The sequence below is a fragment of the Mesoplodon densirostris genome, chromosome 9, assembly GCF_025265405.1.
Source record: "Mesoplodon densirostris isolate mMesDen1 chromosome 9, mMesDen1 primary haplotype, whole genome shotgun sequence".
NCBI classification, from domain to species: Eukaryota; Metazoa; Chordata; class Mammalia; order Artiodactyla; family Ziphiidae; genus Mesoplodon; species Mesoplodon densirostris.
In genome coordinates this window covers 9,005,866-9,027,968 of record NC_082669.1, presented here as the reverse complement: position 1 = coordinate 9,027,968, position 22,103 = coordinate 9,005,866, and the positions used below count along the sequence as shown (strand labels likewise).

The 22,103-nt window shown below is 46.7% G+C and overlaps 1 protein-coding gene across 1 annotated transcript in view; it reads left to right on the top strand.

The window, feature by feature from the left end:
• ABCA13 (ATP binding cassette subfamily A member 13) overlaps positions 1 to 22,103 on the top strand; it is a 252,433-nt gene that overhangs the window by 147,544 nt on the left and 82,786 nt on the right. The window contains 9 exon segments of the mRNA XM_060108829.1: positions 2,014 to 2,065; positions 6,320 to 6,329; positions 6,484 to 6,556; positions 6,559 to 6,653; positions 8,649 to 8,764; positions 12,592 to 12,748; positions 15,391 to 15,474; positions 15,476 to 15,645; positions 20,662 to 20,854. Of these exon segments, the coding sequence (XP_059964812.1) occupies positions 2,014 to 2,065; positions 6,320 to 6,329; positions 6,484 to 6,556; positions 6,559 to 6,653; positions 8,649 to 8,764; positions 12,592 to 12,748; positions 15,391 to 15,474; positions 15,476 to 15,645; positions 20,662 to 20,854 (950 nt within the window).

Sequence of the window (22,103 nt, the reverse complement as noted above, 5' to 3'; positions counted from 1 at the left end):
AGCCGCTCTTCAAGGGTACCAAGCCAGCCCCACTTGTGACCGCCTCACTGCAGCCTTGAGGGTTTTCAGGACTCCATCTCTTTACAGAATTCACTAGAAGCTCACAGAACTCAGGGAAGCAATGTACCTACAGCCACAGTGTTATTGTAAAGGATCCAAGTCTGGAGGACCAGCCAAACACAGAGGCGCTTAAGACTCACCCTCTCCCCTCAGAGGTCAGGCTGACCCAGAGTTTCGACCCTCTAGACCACGTGCTTTTTTAAATATCTTTTGAATCTATCTCCCTGGACTGTCTTCTTCCTCCAGAACATTACAGATCAAGTCCGTCATCTGTGCTCATGACAATCCTGTAGGTACCTGAAGGCATTTTCCGGCTCCCTCTTGCCCCAGGGGTATTTTCAGATTAGGCACGTCCAATATTCTCTCGTGTTCCCAAAATAATATGATTTCCAAACCGTCCCTCAGCTAGCTGCATGTCTCTGGATGTTTTCTCACCTGCAGCACGCTCACTCATCCACGTAGCCCCGAGCAGTGCACAGCACTGCAAACTCACCCCCTCAGGCTCTGGCGTGCCGTGGGGCCCTTGCTGGGTTTCGGCAGCATCTGCACATTAAAACCATGGTCCTCAGTCCCTTAGCTATGGGGCTGCCTCCTGACAGGGCTGGTGGGTGCTGGGCCGCTTGTCCCATGACTGGAAGCTGGAAGGAATGGGAGCTGGCAGATACCTAAGGAGGGAGTGGAGCCTCGTGCAGGGAAAGAAAGACATACAGGGGGTGTCAGTGGTCCAGACGGGCATTTCAGCTCGTGGCAAACGTGTACTTCAAGTGTCGGAGGTGGGAAACCCACTGCGGGCATTCGGCACACACCCTGGGAGCCTGCAGCCGAGGACTTGGATGGTATGAGTTCAGAGTCCAGAAATCGTTCTGGAAACTGTGCAGGGGTATTTTTGCTGCACCATAGCTCCCACTGTTCTTTTTGCTGTGAAAGGACTTGCTGTGGTGCGTGGCTGAGCCCAGGATGGAGGAGCAAAGGGCTGGTGTGGTTGGAGCAGGAAGGGGATGGGTGGGGGGGGGGGTCAGGACGTCCAGTGGCAGAGCTGGTGGGACCCCGAGTTCTGAAATCCATTCCGGCGCCAGGCCTTTCATTTATTTATCTTCACTTCTACCCCGTGTGTTTCTGTAAAGATCTGATGTGCCCTCGTAAGAGAGTGCAGAATGCGACAGGCTAAATTCTAGCCACAGGAGGAAGAGAAGCCTAGGGGAGGCACGTGAGGTGGGGCAGGGATGCTGGGATGGCTTTCACGCGCCTGAAATGGCCAATCAGAGCAGGAAACGTGATTGGTCTTATCGTTGACAATAAGGCGAAATGCCTGAATCCCTGGAGTTCTTCTCAATACAGCATGGATGGTGTTTGTGGGCACTGAGATAGTACGTGTGGATGTCATGAACAGCCTTCATGATGAAACCCTTTTAATTGGTAAGTTGATGGCAGTTTCTCCATATTGCCTGCTATCATTACGCTAATGCAGAAGCCCCCAAAAGCAAAACAAAACAACTAAAACAAAACCGGACCCATGAAGTGCTTCAGTTTTCTGTCTACACGTGGCTTGTTCTAGAGGTGAATTTTTGAGTATTGCCCTGGTTTCCATCAAATAATCCCCTTGGCGTTTGTTGTTTGGCCTTCCTGAGTCTGTTTCCACACAGTACATTATGGATGATGCATCACTTAAGCCACAGGGACCGGACGGTACAGCGTGGTGACACATTAGCACAGTGCCTGTGACGTAGCGCAGGCGTGTTCAGTACATGCGGGTGATTTCCGGGAGCAGCGACTACAGAGGTCCCAGAGCAAAGTGGCTGAGCTGCTGGATGGGACCTGCCATTTGGGGGGGTAGAGGGACTGGGCCACATTGGCAGGTGACACCGGGCACAGTGCCCCGGGTGGCTGGGAAGGGGACTGTCCCCGGACAACAGGCAGAGGCTTGCAGGCTCACTTTCAACTTGTCTTTCATAGGAATCATGCTCTACAGCCACCCATACGGAGGAGCCTTGCTTCACGAGGACAAGTTGTGAGTTAGAGGAATACTGGGGCAGGGGGGCTGACTGTGGATCAACATCTCTGGGTTGTTAGGGGTGATTCGCATCCCTTTTCTGCTTCTGCCCAGAGTGATGTTGGCAGGTGCACCTAGTGGAACAAGGCTTGGGCATTTCTGTGCAAAGTGTGAGGACAAGGATGGTTAAAGGAGAAAGTGCATTGACTGAGTCTAAAATGGATGAGCAGGGCTACCCTGATGGTGCAGTGGTTAGGAGTCCGCCTGCCAGTGCAGGGGACATGGGTTTGAGCCCTGGTCCAGAAAGATCCCACATGCCATGGAGCAACTAAGCCCATGCGCCACAACTACTGAGCCTGTGCTCTAGAGCCTGTGAGTCACAACTACTGAGCCCACTTGCCACAACTACTGAAGCCCACCCACCTAGAGCCTGGGCTGTGCAACAAAAGAAACCACCACAGTGAGAAGCCTGCACACAGCAGCAAAGAGTAGCCCCAGCTCGCCGCAACTAGAGAAAGCCTGCGCACAGCAACAAAGACCCAACACAGCCAAAATAAAAAAACAAAAACAAAAACAAAACAAAAATGGATAAGCATGTCATGCAGCTTATTTCTAAGCAGCAATTATTCTAAGGGGCTGATTTGCCAAAACTCATGGGACCCAACATCTTTTTCAAGGTAAAGTTTTAAACGTGGCGTTTACAGAGGTAGCCGTAGTGATGCTTCCTGACAGGTTCTCCTGTAAGTCTGTCCTCACTATCCAGATGGAGACGGTGCTGATGAGGCCAGTGTCCTTTATATGCAGACCTAAGTGTCTCCTCCTTTTCCCCATCTCCCTTCTCTGCCATATGGTGGACAAACCTTTATCTAAAAATTGATAAGTAAAAGTATTTTTTATGTACTTTCTGCTACCTACCCGACAGAGTGGGAGAACACAGATCTGGTTGATGGGTGATCTCCCCTCTCATTCCGAACACAGCAGGTGGTCCTCACATTCATATACAGACTCTCGGGGTCCTTTCTTTAGCCGACACCTGCCGGGATTCTAAGTGTGGGCACATCGACTTTGGTTATGAAGTAAGACGTGACGGAGGGTTTGAGCTGAGCAGTTGCATCCGTGCATTACCAGAGGCAGCTGTGTCCTGACCGTCCATCGACTTTGGTTATGAAGTAAGATGTGACGGAGGGTTTGAGCTGAGCCGTTGCATCCATGCATTAACAGGCAGCTGTGCCCTGACCATCCCCAAAGGGGAGGCAGTGATGGACCAGAGGTGTTGGTGGTGCTCCAGTTAAAAATGACACAGAAAGTACAGTGCACGCCATCGCAAAACACCTCCATCTACTAGAGAACATTCTGGTGTTTTGGGAGACTAGATTCAGAGGTGGGGCCGCCACATGTGGAGCAAATCACCACCCCCGCCTGCAAGAGCTGTTGTCCAGCAAGGTGACCCTAAGAGGGCAGAGGCCACGCTCAGCGTGGAGGCCACTAGGCAGGAGCCTTTCATTTTGCCTGGGAGGTGGGCTCAGTGTCAAGACTGGGCTCCAGGTGGGCAGATGGGGACCTGCCTGTCACCTTCGCTCTCCTCTGTGTGTCCTCTAGACCCTGGGAGTGTAACCCAGGCCTCGAAAGGTCATTGAGGGGATTTAATGAGAGAATCCACACCCTTAGCCAATACACTGGCTGTTCCTAAGTTCTTTTTTTTTTTTTGAGGAAATACATTTATTATTACAATGTTGACAGAGCTCACTAGGCATTTGAAAAATAAGTGAGTGAATCTGCATTTTTACCTCAAATAAAATGTTTTTTTTCTTTTGTGGTATGCGGGCCTCTCATTGTTGTGGCCTCTTCCGTTGCGGAGCACAGGCTCCAGATGCGCAGGCTCAGCAGCCATGGCTCACGGGCCTAGCCGCTCTGTAACATGTGTGATCTTCCCGGACCAGGGCATGAACTCGTGTCCCCTGCATTGGCAGGTGGACTCTTAACCACTGCACCACCAGGGAAGCCCTCAAATAAAATTTTTACCTAAAATAAAATCTACATGTGAGAGATATACCATGTTCTTGGATTGGAAGAATCAACATTGAGAAAATGACTATACTACCCAAAGCAATCTACAGATTCAATGCAATCCCTATCAAACTACCAATGGCCTTTTTCACAGAACTAGAACCAAAAATTTCACAATTTGTATGGAAACACAAAAGACCCCAAACAGCCAAAGCAATATTGAGAAAGAAAAACGGAGCTGGAGGAATCAGGCTCCTGGACTTCAGACTATACTACAAAGCTACAGTAATCAAGACAGTATGGTACTGGCACAAAAACAGAAATATAGATCAATGGAACAGGACAGAAAGCCCAGTGATAAACCTACACACATATGGTCACCTTATTTTTGATAAAGGAGGCAAGAATCTACAATGGAGAAAAGGCAGCCTCTTCAGTAAGTTGTGATGGGAAAACTGGAAAGCTACATGTAAAAGAATGGAATTAGAACACTCCCTAACACCATACATAAAAATAAACTCAAAATAGATTAAAGACCTAAATGTAAGGCCAGACACTATAAAACTCTTAGAGGAAAACATAGGAAAAGCACTCTATGACATACATCACAGCAACATCCTTTTTGACCCACCTTGTAGAAAAATGGAAATAAAAGCAAAAATAAACAAATGGGACCTAATGAAACTTACAGGCTTTTGCACAACAAAGGAAACCATAAGCAAGACAAAAAGACAACTCTCAGAATGGAAGAAAATATTTACAAATGAAGCAACTGATGAAGGATTAATCTCCAAAGTTTACAAGCAGCTCATGCAACTCAATATCAAAAAAACAAACAACCCAATCCAAAACTGGGCAGAAGATCTAAATAGACATTTCTCCAAAGAAGATATACAGACAGCCAACAAACACATGAAAGAATGCTTAACATCACTAATCATTAGAGAAATGCAAATCAAAACTACAATGAGGTATCACCTCACACCAGTCAGAATGGCCATCATCAAAAAATCTACAAACAATAAATGCTGGAGAGGGTTGGAGAAAAGGGAACCCTCTTGAACTGTTGGTGGGAAAGTAAATTGATACAGCCACTATGGAGAACAGTATGGAGGTTCCTCAAAAAACTAAAAATAGAGCTACCATATGACCCAGCAATCCCACTACTGGTTATATACCCTGAGAAAACCATAATTCAAAAAGAGTCATGTACCACAATGTTCATTGCAGCACTATTTACAATAGCCAGGACATGGAAGCAACCTACATGTCCATCAACAGATGAATGGATAAAGAAGCTGTGGCACATATATACAATGGAATATTACTCAGCCATAAAAAGAAAGGAAATTGAGTTATTTGTAGTGAGGTGGGTGGACCTAGAGTCTGTCATAAAGAGTGAAGTAAGTCAGAAAGAGAAAAACAAATACTGCATGCTAACACATATATATGGAATCTAAAAACAACAACAACAACAACAACAAAATGGTTCTGAAAAACCTAAGGGCAGGACAGGAATAAAGACGGAGACAGAGAGAATGGACTTGAGGACACGGAGAGGGGGAAGGGTAAGCTGGGATGAAGTGAGAGAGTAACATCGACATATACACACTACCAAATGTAAAATAGATAGCTAGTGGGAAGCAGCCACATAGCACAGGGAGATCAGCTCGGTGCTTTGTGACCACCTAGAGGGGTGGGATAGGGAGGATGGGAGGGAGATGCAAGAGGGAGGGTATACGGGGATATATGTTATATGTGTAGCTGATTCACTTTGTTATAAAGCAGAAACTAACACAGCATTGTAAAGCAATTATACTCCAATAAAGATGTTAAAAAAAATCAACATGGAACAAACAGTTAAAGGTAAAGCATTAAGAGAATGGAAGAAAAACTCTGAATATTTTTGTAATTTTGGCTAACTGAAAGTTTTCTATGCAAAGCCTATAAAGTGAAAGTAAAGAATGTGTTATATAATTTATATAAATATAAATCTATAAATGGAAATTAATTCTGTGTTGAAAAATAAACTTTAAGAAATGAAGGGAGAAACAGAAAAATAATTACGACGCATCTGACTGCAGCTAATTTTCTTGATATCATGAAACCTTCTTAGAAGTCAGTAGAGAAAGGATGCCTGATCTATTTTTTCAACATTTTTTCAAAGTGAATGAAAGATTCTTTTTTTTTAGACTTTACTGAAGTATAGTTATACATATACATATTCTTTTCCATATTCTTTTCCATTTTGGTTTATCACAGGATATTGAATGTAGTTCCCTGTGCTCTACAGTAGAACCCTGTTGTTTATCCATCCTGTATATAATAGTTTGCATCTAATTAATGGTTCTGGCCGCTGTGACCCTCATCACTGATGGGTCCCCGCCAGCCTCTGATGGCCGTTCTGCTCTGCCTGCCGCCTGGAGAGCATCCACCAGTGCGTCATCACCCTGTGCATTGTGCTTGGATTCTCCATCCTGTCTGCGTCCATTGGTGGCTCCGTGTGCAGGACAGGGTGACTGGGGCCACAAGGCTGTAGCACATGAGTGGCCTGGGCTGCAGGACCTACTGGCTCACGATCTTCCTGTGTGACATGGTAGGACTCGGGGCCGTGTCCCTCTGTGTCCCTGCACCTGGGGGACGTGTGTGTGCATATACCTGTGTGTGTGTGGGTGTGTGGCCGCCCCACGCAATCCATAGAAGCAGGGTGGTTTCCTGGACGTGTGCCTCACGTTATGTCCCCTTTGCTTCTCTGCACCCTCATGTGGGCTTGCTCCCGAGAAGGGGCTGTGGGGCCTCAGCTGGGATCTGGGAAGCTATTGGCCTGTGCAGATACCGAGACAAAAGATGTAATTCCCACCCGTGAGAGACTCCGGAGCCGCATAAGAGGTAAAACTAGCAAGAAGACAGTTAAAACCCAGAGTAGCAATTGACCCAGTAAGTGGAAATGTAGGGTATTGTGAGAACCCCAAAGAGAAGGAAATGCACCCCAATCAAAGTAGCCGGGGTGCCTTCCTGCAGGAGCCTTGTTTGCACTGAGGATTAAAGAAGCGAGAGTAGTAAGAGAAAACCATTGAAATCAGGGTAACTCAGGAGAGCCTGACAGACGCAGTGATTCTGAAAGCTGATTTGTAGGAGAAACAGTCATTCATTAAAACAACTCTGGTGCAGGGGACCACAGCCGTGTCCTGTACGTGGCATGTGTTTCCTAACATGATGGCAGGTTCTGAGAAGCTCATATTCTAACGCGGATAAGGAGTGGATGACCTCATCCATTCCTTCTAAGTAAGCAGCGCCCTCCTCAGATGGCTGCCTGGGAGCCAGGCCATATCCTCCTACAGGCTGAGCCCCATGGGGCCAGGACACGGAAGCACAGGGCGGGGAGAGACTCCTCCAAGGTCGTGTGTCCAGAGGGTCTAGAGTGGGCTGGGCAGTGCCAGCCGTGCAGTCCTGGTTCAGGGTCGTCCCAGCGCGGCCCACTTCCATGCCTTCCGCTTAAAGGTGTGCAGTGACCACCGCTTCCCTGGAGGCAAGGGGGAGGATGCACCAGGGGAGAATAAGAGCAGGCAGCGGCCCCCAGAGTCTCCCCTCTTTACCGCAGGCCTTAGTCAATTACCCTTTATCCCTCCCACTCAATGTGCCTCCTCTTTACCCTGTCACATGTGCTGTTGGCTGAAGGTCAGGGAGGACTATTTTCTTCTTGGTTTTCCCACCTTCATCCAGTCATTCACCGCCTATTCCATCACTCATTTAACGGATGTTTTCGAGGCTCTGCTCTGGGTCAAGATGTGTCTGAGGTCTTGGGGACAAAGCCATGAACAAAGCAGAGAGGGCCTCCATCTTGAGGAACTTGTGTCCTTATGAGTGGAAGCAGAAAACAAATAACCAAGTAAAAATAAGTAAATACACAAGATGCAATTGGCCTGTGACTAGGTTTATCAAGAGAATGAAAGAGGGTCATGGGATCGAGGGTGACTTCAGAGCAAAGCTGGGGAGGGGCCCTGCAGCCAGAGAAGGGGGGCTGGCGAGCAAGTCCCCAGGGGAGGCCGGGGTTGGTCAGCCCGCGGTGGGAGGCGCTGGCTGCCGGGCGGGGGGTCTGCCCTTGGTGCTGAGTGTGGGAAGAAGCCGTGTGTCCTGGGAGGGGGCTGGATTCCCGCCCCTTCCCCGTGGGAGGTGGGTGTGGGCGGCCGTGTTAGTGGCCCCCCGGCTCGCGGGGAGGCACAGATCACAGACATTTATCTAATCGCCTTCTGGAGGCTGGAAGGCCCGGATCCAGGTGTGGCAGGGCTGGTGCCCTGAGGCCTCCGTCCTGGGCACGTGGACGGCTGCCTCCTCCGTGTCCTCACCCTGTGTTCTCACCTCCTCCTGTCGCGAGGACACCAGCCCTGTGGGATCCGAGCCCATCTTAATGACCTTGTTTTACAAGGATCTGGAAGGGGACTCTCCAGGCCCCCGAGTCCACTGCTGCAGACCGTGTGCCGGGCCACACGGGACACAGACCTAAGCTGGAGCTGACCTGAGAGCCGGAGGGTCAGGAGGTGGTGGTATCCAAGCTCCTGACGTAACAGGCCTCTTCCCTTGATTTTCTCAGCTCTTTTCCTTGGTTTCTCTCTGCCTGTGTGTCGCTGTGATCCTCACCTTCCAGTTAATGGCTTTCACTTTCCGGGAGAACCTGGCAGCCCCGGCCCTCCTGCTGGCACTTTTTGGGTGTGTGATGAGAAGTGCAGCTGCAGAATTATGGTGTGTTTTCTGAAGGACAGAACCCCTGGGGCGGCTTTGAACCTGCTGTCGGCTTCGTGGTTTTCTCTCTTTCCAAGCAATTATGCTGCTTCTTCCGGTGGCTTGGAGCCGACCAGCCTGAGTGGGACGCCCGGGGCCCCTGCTCGAGGGGTGGGTGATGGCAGCGGCTTTGGCTCCGGCTCGGTGTGTGTTACTCAGCTCCAAAGCTGTCCTTGGGGAGCCCGTGAAGCTCTATGTCTGCTGTATTTTTCTCTCTCCTGACATTAGTGGTTTGGAAATGTTTTGTCTAACTTCTATCACTTTTCTTTTCTCGCAGGAAAAGTAGCAAAACCACAGAAGTCATTTTTCAAATTTCTCGTTTGGACAAACTAAAAAGGATCGTTGCTAGCAGTCCCCAGATTATACCTGCCGGGTATCAGGAAAGCATAATGTCATCCTCTCTTACAGGTCATGCATATTTGCCTATAGATCTAGGCTAAGTATGTGAGAGATACTTGCTAATAGTAGGGAAAATAATTAAAGTGCTGATTTATTTTAATTTAAGGCTAATATATATATTTGAAACAGAGCATTCTGCTTTTTTCTAAGCCAAAGATTACAAGTAAAATGATTTCTACATAGATGACAGTTGTATCAGTGATCCAGACTTATTCAAAGCATCTAATTAGGGACCAATTATATCATTATTGGATAAATAGATACATGGATGGGTGGATGGATAGATGGGGTGCAAAGGGAGAGACAGAGAAACATTTTTAGGAATACTGACATTGCCACTAACTCTGTGACCTTGGAAGTGTTCATTTCTCTCTCTAAGCCTCACTTTCTTCCGTGTAGAATATAATTCTGTTGCTGTGAAGATGATATTAGGTCATTCACATAAACCTCCTCTACAGTGGCCGGCAAGGGTTCCCATTAAATTACTTTTAGCTGTTATTGTTACTATAAGAATTAGTTTAATATTTAGAGGATATTATGTCTTAAGCTCTAAAGCATGCCTATAGTAGAGACATGTTTTCTATCCTCAGCTGGAAATTTAGGTTCCTGTATATAACGATCTACGTACATGTGCTCCTGGTTCTAAAGAAATGATTTGATTTCAGTTTATTGATCCGGTTGAATGCATAGTGTGGTCATGGTTCCTTATAGTGTGAGTAAAATATGTTTTACTGTAAGTTATTTTTGAACTTTAGAGAGCAGATTTCAAAAGTTAAGGTGAAACTCAGACAAAGTCACATGGTGAGACGCTCTTAAAAAAATGTGTTTTTAGGAATTTTCCTTAATCTTGTTTTGCTTGTTTGCTTTGCTTCCTTTAAGAATCTGAATTAAGCTAGAATTCTGTCCACATTCACGATTACAGCACTTTTCAAACAAGTTCAGGGGACTCACAGGTCTCTAGAGTTACATTCATGGCCCAACATGGTGGCCATCTCAGGTGGAGGGGTCTTAGGTGAGAGGGACCCAGAAGAACTGGAAAGGTGCCCCAGGCCGGTTCCAGTGGACGAGAGCAAGGCGGGAGCCGACCGGATGCTCAGGGTGACCCCCCAGGGGCTAGTTCAGGTTTAAAGGGTGGTCCTTCCTCCACTGGAGGCCAGGCCTGCACACAACCTGACACAGTGAACCCCAGAAAGAGGAGGGGCCCTTGGGGCCCCGGTGGATGAGAGTGTCGGCTCTCAATCCTGTCCCCACGAGGAGCCCAGCCCCAGAACCATCGCAGAAAGGCTGCATCCCAGAATAAGCTGAGACCAAAAACACGGTCAGGCATTAAATGGGGCTGTTTGTCTGGAATCTGGAAAAATTGGGGAATGTGTAAATGAATAGACTCTCACAAGACATAATAGGACAAAGTGCCCAGTTACAATTTTCCTTTATCTTTTCTTTTTTTCCTTTCTCTCTGTGGAGGAAAATTTGATATTCAAGCTGGAAAGGGAGGACAATTCGCATCAAAAGAGAAAAAAATAACACCTGAAAATCTCAGACAGAAAAGAGAATCTGTCTTATATAAAAAATGGAAACCTTAACCGCATACTTGGTGCACATTTAGTACTAAAGGATGATGAAGATGAGGTCACAGAATCCTGGTCCATGTCTGGAAAATCCTGCCATGTGGAGGTGGGACCGGTTTCAGAGGGAGGAAAACCCCATAAACGGCAGAGTAGTTATGAGGGGGCTGCCACCCTCCAGGTTTAATTGTTAAAATGATATCATAGTTTAGTAAAAGAACGGCGGTTGCTTGAAGCTACCATATGTTTTACCAAAAAATAAATTATGCACTTTAAGCCATTTTAATTCTTTCCTTGAAGAGAAAAAAGCAGGAAGACTGGAGCCACCAATATGTTTATTTGAACCAAGCATTGATATTTAAAAGCAGTTGCATTAAAGCACTCACCTCTACCTTGTATGCCCAAAAACCGTGTTCTTCACACCTGAATTATGAAGCAGACTGCTGTTGACAACTGTATGATTTTATGTATACTATTACACATATATATATCCTATTTTCTGAAATACGAGGGTGTATCTTTTGACCCAGAGACTAATACCATAGATTTCATGTGGAAAAGGAACTGTACTCAAATCAAAAGCTATCTCGAGGGCCTAGCATCATTTTGAAGCCTCATGCTTTAAGAGCTAGTTAACTTCTTAAGGAAACCTCAGGTATTTAGAAGCTACGGAGGTATTTCAAGTGAAACCACTAAATCAGCCTAAGATGGTGACAGGTTTACATTGAGTGTGCAGAGAGCACATGGGAGCACATGGGGTCTTCAGAGAAAGGTCGTGACTTAAAGTCAGCGACTTCAGCTGTTTCATACATTCTGTCAATAAAGCAGACCGTATTCATAAATGTGTACATATATAATCATGGGTCTTATAACAACCTAATGTATTTTCAGTTGATAAACTTTTGTTGACTGTTCCTTTCCATGAAAGTGGGAAGAATGCTGCATGAAAGAATAAAAATAAAGACAATAAGGTAAGTGAGTCTTCTGCTGGTACTTGCAGCTTCCTTTCCTGGGGCGGGGCAGGGTGGGGGTCACAGAGGAGCCTGAGGTGAGTCAGCCGTGAATGAGCCCTGGCTCTGGAGAAGGAAGAGGTGTTTTCATTAGAGGACCATTTGGGGTGTCTTCTTAGAGCGTGAGGTCATCTGAAACTTCTGGGGGCTGCTTCTCGTGTCCAGCCTTCACGCCCCGGCTTCAGGCTCACACACAAATCACCCCCACCTTCAGCTCCTGCTTCTCAGCCATGGGTCCTTGGTCAGGTGTCTTAGCCACGTCCATCCCATGTCCTATCTGTGAAATGGGGCCATGGCACCTGCCTTCAGGGTTGTAGGATCAGGGAACACCCTGGAGGCATATGGTGTGGACCCCACGCACAGGGCACCCCGGAAAGGAAGCTTTCTAGTTCTATGGTACATCCTCTTTTTATATAGAGCTTCCCACCCTTGGTAGCTTTAATGATTTTATGTTCTGTGAAAAACAGGTGTATCCCTGCTCTGCTGAGAAGGCTGCGAGCAGAAAGGGAGGCCAGGCCTGCCCTGTGTGGGAGGGGACACTGGGGCTTTCTCCAGGTCGCGCGTCCTAGCCCAGGTTGGACCCTGCCCAGGGCTCTGCCCATATATCATGGAAAATGTGCTTTGTCTTCAGAAAATAACTGCCGGATTTATTAAGTAAAAAGTGCTCCTGTTCACTGAGGGAGGAAAAATAACCGGACCAGCAAAATCTCATCTTTAAATCAGTATGTATAGAAGTAAGTGTTACAGGACAAGGAACACGACTTTTCACTTGACATTTCAGATGAGCGATTCTTCCGTGGATGTATCTCATCTCCAGAATCTTCTTCAGTTCGGACGTGGCTTTCATCCCCTACATCTCCCTGCACTTCCTCCTCAGCCTCTGCACCATGCTGCTGACCGTCATGCCCTGGCTGTTGGCCTTTTTCTCCAAGGCTCAGGTCAGTGACCTCCCACAGGCTCTGGGACTCATGCCTAGACTACTGTTGCTTTTCCCGCTGGAACTCAGCGCAGATGTGCTGGTCTCCACTGTCTTTACCTCCAGAAAGAGACCCTGATTCTGCTTCACAGAAACCCCTGTGCCCTGATAAGCCCAGAGCCAGGCTTGCAGCAGCAGGCACAAGATGAGCAGTTTGTGCCCCCGCTTTGTGAGTGGAGGGTAGGCTGAGCTGCGCGTTCACAGCGCATCCCTCTTTGCGGGTGAATTGCCCGTCGATGGTTGGAAGAGTGGCTTCGTGTGTGGAGCATGTCCTGTGCTGGCATCAGGGGCGCAGGGGTCAGACATTCCTCTCTTCGGGGTCAGCTGCTCTGGGGCAGGATTGGCCCCTGTGCAGACCACACTCTCAGGCCACAACAGGTCTGGATTGTCCGGGCGATTCTGCCCTCTGAGCCCCCGGGCATGTTTAGATTTGCTGCTTTCAGGGTGTTGGAGCAGAGATCTCCAAGAGACTGGACTCCTAGTCGAGGAACAGTACTCCCGGTGAGTCCTCTCTCAGGGAGCCCCTCCAGCAGCCCGTTTGCATCGGGAGGCCCCTTTCAGGTGTCATCCCAGCAGGCGTCCAGGTCCAGTGGAACCCCGCTCTGCTGACACCCCGCTCTTGTCCTTCCGGCTCCTCCCCGTGAGGCGTGCCGGGGTCGTGTCTGCTTTAACTCATCTTCCGTCTGGCTCAGCCTCCCCTGAGCTGCCTGGGGGAAGGAACTGCATAGTCTGCACCGTCCTCTGCCCCGGATTTCCATCCTTTTCTTTCCTGCTTTCTTTCTTGGCTCTGACCACACGGGTCTCTCCTGACCCCTGCTGTCCATGTGGATCCTGTTTGTCTCTACTGCTGGGGTTGGATCGACTCAGGGGCTGAGGAAACAGCCTGGGAAAGGCCCGGCCTCCCAGTTCTGGAGGATGGGCCGCTGGTCAGTGTCTGGCGAGTCCGGGACTGAGGTCTGTTCGTTCCATCGGGAGGGGCTCCCTTCGTGGTGCCCGGACGCGCCGGGACTTGGTCAGCTCTGCAGCTACGGCTCATTTTATTTGCTGCTGTTGTGCCTCACGTTTGTACAGAAGCAGTGAGCTCTGTAAACATTCATTATGCATCCAGGGAAACAATTTATTTTGGTGATTTTTATAAATCTATTATTGACACTAATCTGTATTAGTGTCTCCAGCCTTTAAATAGCAGCTAGCAGAATGAGTCGCTGGCTTTAGCTTGAGGAGAGCATTGAAATTGGAGGAGGCGGGACACGGTTTCCCTCGTCCCCACCGGAGCTCAGATATGACGTGGATCCTGGTCATGAACTAAAGCGGGAGGAAGACAGGCTCAAGGGAGACACTCCCCGTCCCAGGGGACAGGTCACACACAGAAGAGGAGAAGGGTCAGGAATCTTGAGATTCTAAGGCTCAGGTGAGTGGGAGGCTTTGTTTCTTCCTGTTATAAGTAGCATCGCTCGCCTGGAGAGAAATCAGCAAGCAGGAAGTTGTTTGCAAAAAATGGGTCAAACTCAACTGTTAACAGATAATAAAAGGCATTTCGTTGCTGTTACTAAGGTCTTTCTTTTCCTTTGCTCTTTATTTTGATATAGTTTGCTTAAAAAACTCAATGTGATAAATGGGTGATTTCAAATATTCCTTTGTAAGTTCAAGGGGCAATATATTCTTATGAAATCATGGAATAGGCCAAGAAACGTGACTAGATTTTCAGATCAGTATCAAATGCCAGTGTAACTGGTATTAACCATTGTGTATACAAACATTAATATGAGCATTTTACTTTTTACCAAATCACAGTTTCTAAGCTGATGTGTACAGAAAAGGCATTTTGGGGTCTACCTCAGGATGTGGAGCATCTCTCTCTCCCACTGCTGAGGCTGTCTTTTGACGGGAGGGCGATGCAGGTAGATGAAAAACTCATAGTTTCAGTAATTTATTTCTCTACTTGATCAGTTGCCACATATTGTGAATTAGACACTCATAAATTGCTGTTCCGTGAATTTGTGTAGCCACGCCCGTCACGCGTGTAGATTATTTGCTGAGTGTCATGCATTAGAACAGCTTTGTTCACATGGGAATAGACACCAGTGTGAATCCCTTACAGTCAGATCTGAGGCCTCATTATTAATTATTTCCTGAACTGTAAGGTCCTGACTTAAAAGCTGTAATAGTCTCCTATTTCCATCTTATAACTAGGAAGACAAAAATCTTTCATGTCCTACATTATTTGATCCAGGGACTTAGTTTTATGAAAAGTTGGATTAATAAGTTCCTTTAGGACTGGATGAAATCTGCAAATAGTGGTAGTTAGTGAAGACCAGAACTAAGGGAATTAATTAATTAATTAAATGAACCTTTCATGGTTTTCCCATGTCTATACCCAGAAGACAATAAACTGTAATATAATAACAATACATACCCCTAAAAGTCTTCACTGAATTTTCTATTGTCCCCAGATCACACTAGTTGAGACTACTCATTGTGGACAGCTGTAGATTTGCGTGATAAGGGAGAACTGGACATTACTGAGTATGAGATATATAATTGACGGTTTTATAATCTTTCTCTACAAAGAGCTCTTCATTTGCTTTCTCTTTCATTGCACAGAATCTGCAGAACATCTGTGACGTCCTCAAGTGGGTCTTCACTATTTTCCCTCAGTTCTGCCTGGGTCAAGGGCTGATAGAACTCTTGTTGCAATCAGATCAGATACAACCTGACCCACAGCTTCGGCATCGATTCGTATGTGAGCCCCTTCGAGATGAGCTTCCTGGGCTGGATCTCTGTGCAGCTGGCGGTACAAGGGATGGTCCTTCTCCTCCTGAGGGTCCTGCTGCACGGGGACCTCTGGCAGTGGCCCAGGTATGTCCCTTGGGGCTCGTCCTTGATGGCAATTCCAGCCTGGAGGCTGCAAGACAAGAAATGTTCTGATCAGTGTCATACACACTTCTGTTAGTTAGGATTTTATGGGGTTTTTTGTTTGCTTTGTTTTTGTCTATTTGTTTTTTTATTAGTGAATGACCGACATTAGGAAGGAGAATGTCAAGAGCAAGGTGTCAACCTGTGAGGTAATCGATCCAGTTTTTCAATTGCCTCAGTGAATTTTCTCCTTTAATATTGCTCAGTTTTCCTCTTATTTTGATGGTAGCATTTAAGGTGAATTTGGTTGATGCCATAACATAATTTACTTTTATGGTGAAATAGCATCAACTCCTAAAAGCAGGAATGTATGGAAATCCAGTGCCGATAACCACTTGCCCTTTGCCAGATCCTGTTGTTACTAGTGCTTATCATATTCTTCTTATTTATTTAATATTATTTAATTAATGATGCTAATAACGTTCTCCTGTTTTTTAGCTGAGGATGAAAGCCCAAGGGGTCTATGTGCATATGTGGGCTCTCCACATGCATGTGCGTGTACCCGTGCCACACAGCATCCTTACACCCACCTCCCTGTATCCTCGATAGGGTTTCAGGTGCTTTTGCAAGGAGGTCTGAAGTACTGTCAGATAACGCATTTTAAATATTAAGGAAAGAATGTGCTTTCCTGTGTAGGGTCCACAATGCGTGTCTCTCCCTCCATAATCCTTGTGGCCTGAATCTGTGGACTTGCTCTTTCCAAGAAAGGGATCCTTTCTGGAGAAATCACTGCTTAGGGCCATATCACAGGAGAACCTATTAAAGATTATAGACACACTGTTAGCATTTTGTGGTGATTTCCTTACAGGATTTCCCTGTCTCAGTCACTTCATCGACGTACCTCCTTTATAACCCCTTTAATCTGCTCAAGTGGAGAACCATTTTGAATACACATCACAAAGCTCTAGAATTGGCCGCAATCCCTCTGGAATCTGTAGATTTCCAATACCGACTGAGTTTGAAATAGAATTCTGTGTGCTTTTCAAGCGTAATTGGCTCAGAAATTGGCCCTCACTAGTTTGATCTGTAGTGAACCCTGTTCTGTAGAATCCCCTCCAGCAGATTTCAGGGTGTCCCATCCTCCTGCAGCACTGAAAGATCTTTCTTTCAAGACTTCCGGTATTACCTTTACTTGGTAAAGTATAAGTGAAACCATGTTTTAGAAAAACGTCCTCAGGGCTCCCCCACCTGGTGGCACAGTGGTTAAGAATCCGCCTGCCAGTGCAGGGGACACGGGTTCGAGTTCTGGTCTGGGAAGATCCCACATGCCGCAGAGCAGCTAAGCCCGTTCACCACAACTACTGTGCCTGTGCTGTACAGCCTGTGAGTCACGACTACTGACCAGGCGTGCCACAACTACTGAAGCCCGTGCGCCTAGAGCCTGTGCTCCACAACAAGAGAAGCCACTGCAATGAGAGGCCTGCATGCTTCAATGAAGAGTGGTGCCCGCTCGTAGCAACTAGAGAAAGCCCACGTGCAGCAATGAAGACCCAACACAGCCAAAAATAAATAAAGTAAATCTTTTTTTTTTTTTTTTTTTTTTACGGTACGCGGGCCTCTCACTGTTGTGGCCTCTCCCGTTGCGGAGCACAGGCTCCAGATGCACAGGCTCAGTGGCCATGGCTCACGGGCCCAGCTGCTCCACGGCATGTGGGATCTTCCCGGACCGGGGCACAAACCTGTGTCCCCTGCATCGGCAGGCAGACTCTCAACCACTGCGCCACCAGGGAAGCCCAATAAATAAATTTTTTAAAAAAGAATAACATCCTTGTTATCCACAGTAAATAGTCAATATTTGCTGTTCTTTGTCAATGTGAAGGTTACAGAGTCCAGAAATTTCATGTAATTTCATCATTAGTTGTCTGTCACTCCTTTATGGACAACTGTCACAATAATGATCTGACCAAATTCATGTGTTTTTAAGATCCATATCTAACCAGGTCACTACTCATTGGCTGAAAGATAGGTCCACGGTTCTCAGCCAGGCCCCTCCAGTCCGGCGCCTCACGCCCAGCGATGCTGCATGGGGTGCCCCCTCTGCCCCACCCCCTGACGTTGGCGTCTGGTCCCCTGCCCGAGCTGGTCCTTTGCCAGGACTGACTGCCCCGCCTCCAGGACCCTCCTCGTGCCCCTCCCATCTCCCAGGCCAGGCTTGACGGCCTCCTCGTGTTTCCAGTACAGCTTGCTTTCTCCATCAGGGTCATCTGTGATTTTTGTTGTTATTGTTGTTGTTTTTCTTTTTAAAAATTTTTATTGGAGTGTAGTTGATTTACAATGTTGTGTTAGTTTCAGGTGAACAGCAAAGTGAATCAGTTTTACATATACATGTATCCACTCTTTTTTAGATTTTTTTTCCCATATAGGTCATTACAGAGTACTGAGTAGAGTTCCCTGTGCTCTACAGTGGGTCCTTATTAGTTATCTGTTTTATATATAGTAATGTGTATATGTCAGTCCCAATCTCCCAATTTATCCCGCTCCCCCTTACCCCCCAGTAACCATAAATTTGTTTTCTACATCTGTGACTTTATTCCAGTTTTGTAGATAAGTTCATCTGTAGCCTCTTTTTAGATTGCACATGTAAGCGATATCATATGGTATTTGTCTCTGTCTGACTTACTTCACTCAGTATGAGAAGCTCTGGGTCCGTCCATGTTGCTGCAAACGGCATGATTTCAAATCACTGCCATTTGTGCCGGTGTTGTTTTACAGTGTTTGTCTGTTACTCTCCTCTGCTTGACTGCGTTCCTTCATGCGGGAACTGTTTTACACTGTCGTAGTCAAATCATGGAAAGAATAGGAAGACCCTGCCCTCTCTGCATCTACACAGACGCTTCCTGTGTCCCCTCCCAAGTGGCGTGTCCACCACCTGCCTGGTGCCCTTCCCTGCCCGACACCTGTCCCCGTCCTGCAGTTCTGCTGCCGCCGGTGTTGTCTGATAAGATCTGGGTCTCCATCAGAACCTGAGCTCTGGCCACACCCGAGTCAGGTTGGGTGGGCTTTGGGGGGTTCCTGTTTGTTCTCTCTCTGGTCTGGAGCTGGACTCTGCTCTCTGTACCCCAGGCCCTGGCTGGGTCCGAGCAGCCACACAGCCCAGGGCAGTGTCTCCCTTCAGATACATCAGCTGCACTGAATCCCTGAAAAGTCCTGCTACACCAGCGCCCATCAGGATCCTTCCTTTGTAACACAGATGCCATTTTTCATGATTGGCAGTTGGAAGATGGCCAAGTGACCCATTTCTGAGTGCAGGGGGATGAACTGCATGTGTGTTGCTGTGAGGAGGTTGACAAGCAGTGACCTTGCTCAGTGCCCCCCATCCACCAGAGCCACTTGAGATGTAACCAATATGCATCTGGACCCTGAACCCTGGGGGAAGACGCCCTCTGGGGACAAAATCAGGGAGCAGGTGATGCTAATGAGGAGAGAATTAACTGATGCATCTCAGAAACAGGGAGGGGTAAGATGGCACCATGTCCTGGTACAGGGAGAGACTACCTCTGGACAGTCAGGCCAGGCTGAAAGGCCCAGGGACGCACCCTCACCTGGGAAAGGGGGGGCAACAGTCAGGAAGAAAAGTGTAAAATTCAGTGAATCTTCATAAACTGAACACACCTGTGTTCTCTTCTCCCAGACAGTAGCATCAGCAGCTCAGAAGCCCTCCACAATCCCCTGCCAGTCAGTCCCCACTCTGTAGATAAGCGCTGTTATTTTTATCACCACTGAATCATTTCTCAGCCTTTTGAATATTATGTAAATTATATCATATAACACATACTCCTGAGTAGCTATATTTTCTCATCATCTATGTTTGGTCTTGAAAAATTATATGTTTGTCCAGTGGTGATTTCAGGTATGGAAAAAATAATACAGGGAAAGGAGCTGGGGCCACTGGGATCTGGCCGTGGATATTTTATTTTATTTTTAATACCTTTTTATTTTAAAATAGTTTAAAACTCACAAGAAATAGCAAGATTAGTACAGAGAGAGCCTATGTACCCTCCCAATGATACTGTGATAATGTAATAATACAGTACATCACAATATTACATTGATAAAGCCAGGAAATTGATGTTGGTACAACACTATCTCACTGTCTGTATTCATTTAGTTATTAAAATATTGGCATATTACAGTTTGCAGAAATTGAGATTTACTTGAAAGCTAAAATGCACCAGAAAGAAAATCATAAGGAAGATTGGAAAGTGAGCTAGTTCAGATTTTGAGTCACCAAATCGGAGGTGAAATTTCACTTTATGTTCATCTGACAGGTGTCTGCTGAGTGCTTGCTGTGTATCCTTCTACAGCATCCACCACGTGCTATGGAGCCGTAGTGTTTGGGGACTTTTGTGGGTAATCTACTTTATTAAAGGGCCTGTTTGCTAAAAGTGGTCAAAGTTGAATTTTTTTTTTTTTTTTTTTTTTTTTTTTGTGGTACGCGGGCCTCTCACTGTTGTGGCCTCCCCGTTGCGGAGCACAGGCTCTGGATGCACAGACTCAGCAGCCATGGCTCACGGGCCCAGCCGCTCCGCGGCATGTGGGATCCTCCCAGACCGGGGCACGAACCCGTGTCCCCTGCATAGGCAGGCGGACTCTCAGCCACTGAGCCACCAGGGAAGCCCAAAGTTGATTTCTTATAACTTTGCGATAAATTACTTGTCCTCTAGCACAAAAGTCTGGCATGACTTTATTGCTCATAAAATTGAAAAGTAGTTTGAGTTTGGTGTCCATCCATGTCACTGTCTTTTAGGCTGATGTACATTTCTTTTGCATTAGAGGATGAATGTTGACCCCTTATAGTATCCGGCCAACGGGATGCAGAACTCGGATGCGTGGGCCAGAGCTGGTACCGCAGACTCTGGGGACCACGTCTTCTGTTCAGGTGACCTCTGCCCTTTCTCTCCCTCTAGCTTCTTCTGGTCCATTTCCCAGGTGTGAATTAACTCTGACTTACCCTCCCAGGGGCCACTCTGCCATTTGAGGCACAGTCACATCTTCCAAGGACGTAGATGTTGAAAAAGAGCAAGTGAGGGAGTTGGAAGGCAGAGCTAGTGGAGACATTCTCGTGTTGTACAACCTCAGTAAGGGTTACAGAGGCTCCTTCAAGAGGACCACTGCCGTGCAAGATATTAGCTTGGGCCTACTCAGGGGAGAGGTAAGAAAACTTCTGTTTGTACCTTTTCTGTTGCAAACTGGAGTCACTCTAATTGTCCATCTGTTCGTGTTATTCTCAGGATATCTGAAATTGAAACTAACATCAGCTTCACATTTCAGGAATCTCTGCAGGGTCTAGGTGGAGAGTCAGTCGGCTCTTTCCCTAGTGAAAACTCTGCTGATTGAGTGATGAGGTTTTTTCTGTTTCATAATTTTAAAATTTAAGTGATCAGGGAGTTTTAATTAGGTTGGCTTATGGGGTGACTCTATTGAGTGCAAATATGTTATAAATCCAATTAATTAAGGAAACCACTTCTAACTCCTGCTTGGACTTCAGTACTCTTTAAGTGGCCAAATAAGCCCGTCTAGTAATATGCTATTCTGGAAAGGTAAAAACACTCACACACTATAGCCATAGCTCAGAGTTGTTTTTTCATGAATGTGTCATGAATTCTAGTAGAAATGTTTAATCTGAACTGACAGAAGCCATACGAATTGCTCCCAACGTGTGTTTAATGCATAAAGGGAAATCAGTTCTGGAAATGATTACCTTTAATTAACTGTTAAAAAGAAAAAGAGTATCTTGCATTCACATTGTATCAAGCTTCTGAGAAATTCAAAGTATGTTATATCGTTATCTGATTGGCATCCATGCTCTACTTGTGAGTGGATCTGAGGTAAAGAGAAGCCGAGAGATGGGTTTGAATCCACCCAGGGACCCTTAGACCCTGACCGAGGTGTGTGGTCAAATGGGAAAGAAGTTAAAGAAGTGGTTTGTGCAGTTGTTGGCTACTCACATCTAAGACTAGCCACGTGATTTTTGCCATCTTATGGAACTGTCTTCTTACCCTTGTTTTAAAAAGTAAACTTCTGTCTTGTTACTACCTCTCCTTTAGTTTTAAACTAAAGTGTGAGAGAAAAACTTGGAAAACTTCCTATGAGAGATGTTCCAGGTCTCTGAAATGATCCAAGATGCATTTACCTTTGGGTTCTCTTCACTAGGCTGTTTATGAACATCTGAGTTTAATGACTTAGATGTAAAGTCCTATGCAAGCACCTGCAGAAGAGAGGGGAGGCTAAGATGTGTCCCCGTCCCTCTAGGAGTTAATCATCGGGTAGGAAATGGGAGATCATAAACATACACAGTGTTGCACAACAGCAGGGCAAGGGTCAAAGGCACAGAGTGAATCGCCTCGGAGCTGTAAGTCCAGAGAGGGCGGCCTCGAAGGAGGAACGGGAGCATCGTGGGA